At 42.0% G+C, this 8,269-nt stretch overlaps 1 protein-coding gene across 1 annotated transcript in view; it reads left to right on the forward strand.

The window, feature by feature from the left end:
- Window positions 1-7,319: 7,319 nt before the first annotated feature.
- Window positions 7,320-8,269, forward strand: part of smim32 (small integral membrane protein 32) — a gene marked incomplete at its 5' end in the record, with an annotated part of 1,727 nt that continues 777 nt past the window's right edge. Inside the window, 2 exons of the mRNA XM_032528530.1 lie at window positions 7,320-7,537; window positions 7,788-8,269. The exon at window positions 7,788-8,269 is cut by the window's right edge and continues 777 nt beyond it. Of these exons, the coding sequence (XP_032384421.1) occupies window positions 7,320-7,537; window positions 7,788-8,268 (699 nt within the window). The remainder of the gene's footprint in view (window positions 7,538-7,787) is intronic.

The following is an 8,269-nucleotide window of genomic DNA, read 5'->3' on the forward strand; positions in this document are numbered from 1 at the left end:
TGGAACTTCAGCCTCTTTGGGCTTTAAGTCCATACTGTTATATCCAATATATATTCACTTTATGTCCATAATTCATCGCGTTTTGGCTCATTTCTGCCGCTGCTCCCTCCTCCATCTCTGCCCTGTCTCTCCCGTCTATTGTTTCAGGAAGACATGCCCATTATGGGAGATAAAGGCACCCCTCTTGTATGGAAGGCCAGAGGGGACAAAAATGCCTGTATACTCTATGGAAGGCCAAATGGTGCACTATTTAGACACATATTTGCTTGTATAACATTGCTCTGGGTGTATATCAATAATATGACATTATTATGTTATTATTGGCATAAGTAAATGTCATGAGAGCAAAACGTCTGACTTTTTTGGAAAAAATGCATGTATTTTGTCAACTGTATAAGTTATAATGATTTTTCTTCACAGTGTGACTCCCAAGACATATGAGAAGTGTTTTAGAAGGGAAATGGCTTAGGTTTTACTATATGTCTGTGTATCAATACATATCTGGAAGATTCATTTATTTTATTTTTTTTATCTTTAAGGCCCTACAACCATTTTTAACATGCAAGTGACCTCACTGCAACCCAAATATTCTAATAACCCAGTTTGTCCTAAAAAAATGATGTTCATATCTTGACTGTAGACAACAGGGTTGATGTTTTACAAGCTTTTATAAAATAACCAGATGGAAATTAAACTGTAAAATGGCCTCAGGGCCCCCAGGGTTAATAAGGCGAAATTCCACTTATTAACCCTGACAAGGCACACCTGTGAATGAAAACCATTTTAGGTGACTACCTCATGAAGCTCATTGAGAGAACACCAATGGATTGCAGCACTTTCAAAAATGCAAAGGGTGGCTACACACACACACACACACACACACACACACACACACACACACACACACACACACACACACACACACACACACAGCTCCTATTCAAGGCATCCAGACAAACCTCTTAAACAAACTAAAGGACAATTGTAGAGCATTATGCTGTCACAATCTTCCAATCATAGCCATTCATCACTAAATGACAACCTTTATTACTATCATAAGAATATCATCTAACCTGCTCCAAACCATCTTTTTTTTTTACTTTACTCAGTCTGACATGACTGTAAAGAAATCACAAGTCCATAGTGCTGAGACTTTCTTGAGTCCCCATCATTGGTGAAATGCCAATATCTAATTTCTGAAGCAGTCAAAGGGCTGATGGAGTGGAGCAGAAAGAGCTATCTGGAGGAGTTTCAGAAGAAAAGACATGGTAAATGTTTACCAGTTTGTCAAAGCCCCAGTGCACTGGTTCAAGATGGATGGAGAGATTGATATGATAACTCCCTGACGAGCCCGCCGGTGACTCAACCGGCCCTCAAGGCTGCGTTGAAGAATAAGAGTGCACACAGCCATGGGTGAACTCATAATTGCAAATGGAGCGTATGAAATCGCACGCACAAGATAAATGTGTCAGATCTATCTCATGAGATGGTTTTCCCCATAGAAATCCCCACGTAAAAAGGTAGTAGGCTATACTTTAGTGTATTAAAGAATCAATCACGCCATCCAACCTGTACAAAATACAGTTAATCTTACAGCAGATATATACTTTTTCTAGGCATGACTCAATGTATTATCATCACATTCTGCATCATTACACTATGGTGTCATAGCATTCTTCATTTTCATCATCCGAGACTTCATCATCTTCCATTCCGCAGCATTTGGCTCATTGCAGCAGTAGCATCATCATTGTCACCCTCAGTGTTCCTAAGATATCCACTTTTGAATCTTTATCTCAGTATTACTGTCCACAGTGAATCATAAGCTGTACAGGAACTGCTACAACATTAACTGGATTGCAAACTCTCCTCCTTTCAGCTGTGTGTGTGTATGGAAGTACAATGAGTGAGACATAGAGAGGAAGCTATGTTTATAACAACCCCAGCGCTGCTGCTCGTCATATACAGCAACATTTCCCCTCAGTGTATTTATGTACCTACAACATAGTTTCCCTTTTATGGGATAGCCATAGCTTTGCACCACCATTCATCTTCTGACTCATTTTCCCTTTGTTTTGATCTGTGTTCTGTTTGTTTAACCTTCACCCTCTCTCACTCACCCACCCTCCTATTTTATGTTTGTTTCTCCATCTTTTTTTACTTTATTTGTTTCTGTTCATCTCAGCAACTATATTTTCTGCTGCATCCCATTCTGTTTGTCTCTGGTCTGTTGCTCTTTTAATCTGTTCTTTTCACATTTTCTTTTCGTCTGTTTGGCTCTTCCTGTTTCAAACATTAGTTTTGTCTGAACTACAGGTGGCTGTGACCTTAGTGACCCTGGAGGCTGGTGTTACTGAGTAATCAGCTGTTTTGGTCTGTTTTTCTCCCCCTCCTCTCAGCATCCAGACTCAGCCAAAGACTGTCAAACTTCACAATGTCTTACAGGGCACACTGGTTCTGTTATTTCCCACTTGATCTACTTAGTTTCCACTCCTGCCATCCTTCTCCATCCATTTCTTCGTGTTTTGAGTGTCAAGGGCTTCTGGGGCAAGTCTCTTCTCTATCACATGGCCATTGGACCAGAGACACCCTGCACTCAAACACCCCCTCCCTTACCTCCCAAGACCCCCTTCACTGATCCAAAACACAGCCTCCCATGAAAGTATTCACATTTGAAATGCAGATGAAAAAGAAAAAAGGAAAAAGAGAAGCTAGCTGAGTTTACCATTGGGATCATGACACCTCCAACTCTGTTCCTGTTTAGGAGGCAGTGAGTGGCAGAGGTGTGTCAGTAGGATGAGCCTCAACTGAGCCCACTCTTCCTGTCTCCATCAGAGGGCTGGAGATGCAGTTCCTGTTCCTGTTCCTCTCTGTCTCTCTCTCTCTCACTGTGTACATAGTAAAATAAAAACGTATATTTTATTCTATACCGCGTCAAAATTACAACTTGCAACAAATATGAAATTACCTGCTAGATTGTGTTAATAATTAATTTTACTGTAATGTTACTATAGATTTTTGGAAAAATAGTCAATTTCACTGTGTATTTTTTTTCAAATATAATTTGGCCTCACAAAATATGATTTGAATTACAGTAATGTGCATATTTACTGTATACTTTAACTTAAAATGGAAGTTCTATGTGTGTGTTTCAGTGGTTATATGACAGCTCCTGCTCATTTTAAGTATCCATTTGTCATTTTTAGTGCAGGAGAAAGTAAATGCCTCTCCTTCACGTCCTCCCTGAGATGAGGAGCAGCATTTGGTGTTCTGGCGAGATAATCAAGTGACTAATTGTAGAGCGTCTGATTTCTGCCAATGGGGGCGTTTGATGTGCTAGAAGGGAGAAATCCTATTTTGCCAGTGGATTTTTCCAAAGAGGTTAAAGAGGAGATGGTTAGAAGAAAATGAACACAATTACAGAAAATGAGAGAGGGTAGACGTTTGCATGTCACATTGATTTGTTTGTTGACAATTCGTGTTGGAAATTGGTCAGACAGAAATGGAATTGTATTGACATTAGCGATAAAGGAGTCCTAGCTGCTTGTGTAGCCATTAGTGATCATATTGTCTGTGTTGTGTGTGTGTGTGTGTGTGTGCGTGTGTGTTCTCTTTCTTTTTCTGTCTGCCACTGCCTGTGTGTGTGTGTGTGTGTGTGTGTGTGTGTGTGTGTACAATGGTTTGAATAAGTTACACACCCATGCTTAAGTTGATTAAAAAGAGAAATAAAAAAAACATCTTTTGTAAATTGATCAAAATGCCTTAATTCAAAAAATGTAGGAAAATCCAACTTTTTAAGGACACCAATTTTCTTTGTGAATGAATAATGTATTGTAAATAAATAAATGTTCTTCCTTAAAATACAAGGGGCATAAGCATACACACCCCTTTGTTCCTGGATCCAGGATACTATGCATCCTGATAAAGTTCCCTTGACCTCTGGAATTAACATAACCCCATATTTTCACATACCCTTCATCATACCTAGAGACAGGGGGAACTTTCATGGGGAATTTTCCATAAGATCATCTCCTCAATGCAAATCAAACCAGCTATTAAGCTAACTGAAATAAAACCATACCAATTACCAGGTATGCTGAAGGGTTTGGGATGATATGGGGTTATTTTAATTCCAAAGGCCAAGGGAACTTTATCAGGATGCATAGTTTCTTGGATCCATGAAATAACTGGCTTTAAAACAAAAATGGGCCTGACTCTATGGGAATTTAACATAGGGGTGTGTGTACTTGCCCCCATGTATTTTAAGGAAGAACATTTATTTATTTACAATACATTATTAATTCACAAAGAAAATTGATGTCCTTAAAAGGTTGGATTTTCCAAAATGTTTTGAATTGAGGCATTAAGATCAATTTACAAAATATGTTTTTTTATTCCTCTTTTTAATCAACTTTACCATGGGTGTGTAAACTTATTCTAGCCACTGCATATATAGCTGCCTGTGGTTTAAACATGTCAAATGTCTCTTGTGAGTGTGTTTGTGTGTGCACATGCAGGAGCTTGCACATCAGTGGTTGGATAATCTGTCTCTCTCTGGCTTTTGTGTTTGTGTAGAGAGTTGGTCTGGGAGTATCACTGTTATTAGATGCTCCTGTATGTGTGTCTTTTTGTGTGTGTCTGTCTCAGCAAGCAAGAAGGGGAAGTTTTATTATTTAGAAATATTCATCATTAATGCCAGCCTGAGTATATTTGGGTGGCTGTTGGACTCCAGCCAGTGCGATAAATGACTTTGCTGCACTGCGAAGCTTATGCTGGGAAAGCAACAAAACAATATTACTCTTTCATGAAGCAAAAATAAACAAGACTCAGTAGACTCGAGCAATTTTTTCTTAAAGGGATTAGAAATAATGGCACTACTGTGAGTGCAAATTACCACAGCTTTTGTTTGTGCTCTTTACTTTGCCTTCATTTGACATGGCATAATTCGAGGTGACTGAAATTTAATGGTGTAAAACAGTAGCAGGCGGCTTTTAGGAAAGATTTTCAAAATGTTGATCCTTTCCCTCCTGGAAATAATGGAAAATAAGAATAATGAAATAACAACCCTTGAGCAGACCCGATTCGGCCAAATAGCTGACAGTGCAGAGGAAAGCGTATTAATTTGTGTTTTATCTGTGTGTGTGTGTGTGTGTGTGTGGACTACACACATAATCCCTGTTGCCGTGCATGGCCTGCCATTTTCTTTGGTTTTGTCTCATCAGCGGGAACATTAAGGTTCTTTAAAGCACTTCTCTGTCCCCTAACTTTTACAGTGTTTTGTTTATCTGTGTGTGTGTGTGTGTGTGTGTGTGTGTGTGTGTGTGTGTGTGTGTGTGTGTGACAAAAACATAGATGTGTGTTGAGGGGCTCCAGTTGGCTAACACCTTTAATGAAGTCTATGGTTAGTGAACATTACACTTCACCATTCCTTATCAGAGTTCCATTGTCATGGGTTACAGCTAATGAGCAAAGCCGGATTACTCTCACAATTAGTCACAGACCAAGGTATTATTTGACATTTATGTGTGTCATTACAGCCCTTCTCTCTCTCCCTTTCTTAATTTTCCTTTTAACTAAACCACGTCATCTGATTGTGCTGGAGGAGTTAGGTCTGTCGCAGTTTTTGGGAGTTTTACAAATATAAATATAACACTGATTGCCACTCGAAGGCACACAGATGGGTTCAATTTCCTTTGTGTGTGTGTGTGTGTGTGTGTGTGTGTGTGTGTGACTGATGATGAGGATAGCAGTAAGCCTGTAGCAAAGCAGGGAACGAGTGCCACATCGAAAAAGCAATAATAAACGGTAATCTCCTTAGCCGTCCCAATTATTGCTGTCCCTCCATGTAGACTATGTAAACAAGGCTTCAGGCTGTTTTTAGATTCCCCATATGATATGATCATTGACTCCTGGTCCACTGTAATCCTCTTTATTGTTTAATACAGTTGATGTGGGACAGTAGGACACGGTTTTGGCCTGTCTGTTTGTGTATGTCTAATTTCCAAGTATTTTTGCTGCAACTTGTATTTCTTTGTGTGTGTGTGTGTGTGTGTGTGTGTGTGTGTGTGTGTGTGTGTGTGTGTGTGTGTGTGTGTGTGTGTTTGTCCCTCTGTCCTTGCTCTTTGTACAGTCATTCTATTGTGACAGAACAGGTGCAGATGAATATGAAACAGTTTGGCAGAGCTTTTAGGGTCTGGCCCGCTAATCATGTCCAATGCACCACACTGGATTGCAATCTCCACCTTTAGCACCTTATTTTTAGTGTCAAGCACCAATGTCAAATCTGTTTTACAGAGTACACACACATTTATGTTCTAAACCTACAGACGAGGTCATGTGACATGCAGAGCCGTTTTGTCACTCTTTAAGTAATTACGGAAGGAAATGTACGGCGGATAAGCCAGACACTATAAGACTCAGACAAAAGACTACCTGGTAGACTTGTTCTAAGTGAAATCACCCCCATGAGTTCTTACACACTCACCAATCTCACACCCTTTCCTGTTCTCTCATCACCCCAGTGTGAGATATTCCCCACACTGACACTGTGGACTGACTCAACTGTCTCTCATCACTATGAAAATGATAGAGAGAGAGAGAGATAGATAGATAGATAGATAGATAGATAGATAGATAGATAGATAGATAGATAGATAGATAGATAGGACTTTGTTTTGTGATTCTATTAATAGCCTACAAGTCGCTGTTTGGTGGTGCTTCCAGCGCCCTCCATCCCCTCTCCTGATCTCCAATTACCTCGCTCCCTCCTTCTTCTTCTCCTTCTCTCTCTCTCTTCCCCACTTTCTCCCTCCCTCTCTTTTTCATTTGCTTTGTCATACACTAAACCCAGGGCGAAGATGGGAAGCTGTTCACGATCCGGTGCGCTGCTGTTGCTGTGTTTTGTCCTTCATTAATCCCTCTTTTCGTCTCAGTTGATTAATACTGCATCGATATCCCGTACGGGCAGACAGTCGGTAGCATCTATCCGACACGTATCGACCCTTTACTGGAAAAAAGAAGAAGCGAAGGTTTGGGCAAACGGGGATCCAGCGTGCCCTTCTTGCGCCATGCACGCTCAAGCAAAGGAGATCCCGTTGTACTGCGCACCGAGACGCGCCATGTATGCGCACCACTGATCCCCGTTGAACTTCACCTTCTCTGGCGGACCCTAGAGTCATTTGGATATCGCTACTGTAGCCTATAGCAATCTGTGCTCAACCTCACGCCTGGCAAGGTGATTTGGATTTAAACGCCACTAAGTGGAACAGGTAATGTGCTCCTTCACTGGGACCCTGATCTGCGCGGACACGTGGATTTGATTAGTTCTGATCTATGTGAGGGGAGACGCTGCCTTAATATCCCACTCAGCGACATATGGTGGTCTGTGGGCGCAGATTTCAAGCTATCGAGCCGCCGCTTCTCCAAAGCGTGTCCACTGCGGAGCTAGAGCGGACAGAGCCGGGGACGCTGAGGAATGCGGAGCCGGGATTTTGTCTTTTCCAGCTCACCTGCGGAAGTCTTCGCAGCCCAAACCAAAGTAAGTCCCTTACAAGGCCCTATTGTATTTCGAGGGATCTATTATTTGTGGGCGACTTACCCGTGACTCCAGTCTACTTTATAGTGTTTTCATTAGGCTATCACTTATGGCATCATTATGACCTGATCTGTACGGTATAGATCTGTGTAACTGGGTGTTTATCAGTTATAGGCTACCTTATCTGACATTAAGGTAACCTAGGCTATTTTACAGGAAATGTGATGACGCTGTTTTCAAATGTGTCACACAGGAATCGCTACATTCTACTTTATCGGAGCATCAGAGATAGGACATCCAGACCGAACAAACACGGGGTCAGTAGGCTACATAACCTTCTCCGTATCTTTTCATCCTCCAGCCGACCGACGCAGCCGGTGAGCAAGCGGGGCGCCATGCTACGGCAGATCCTCCTCAACTCCACCGACACCCCAGACTTCGACCAGGTGCTCATGGCCCAGTCCTCCACGCACGCGCCCTCCTCCCTGAACGCCTCACACGGCGGTTCGGTGAGCGTGGCCGCTCTTCTGAGACCCACCGCGGGGCGAGGGGCAGGAGTGCTCCGGGAGGGCGAGCTCCACAAACCGGACCTGATCACCTACATAGTCATGTGCCTACTGCTCTTCCTGTTGGTGTTGCTGATTGTGTTCTTCATCAACTGCCAGCTCCGGAACTCTTTCTTCGCCTCCATGCCATATGACAGGTCGCTGAGAGAGGCCCGGACCTATAAATAGG

Source organism: Etheostoma spectabile, chromosome 10 (genome assembly GCF_008692095.1).
Source record: "Etheostoma spectabile isolate EspeVRDwgs_2016 chromosome 10, UIUC_Espe_1.0, whole genome shotgun sequence".
NCBI lineage: Eukaryota > Metazoa > Chordata > Actinopteri > Perciformes > Percidae > Etheostoma > Etheostoma spectabile.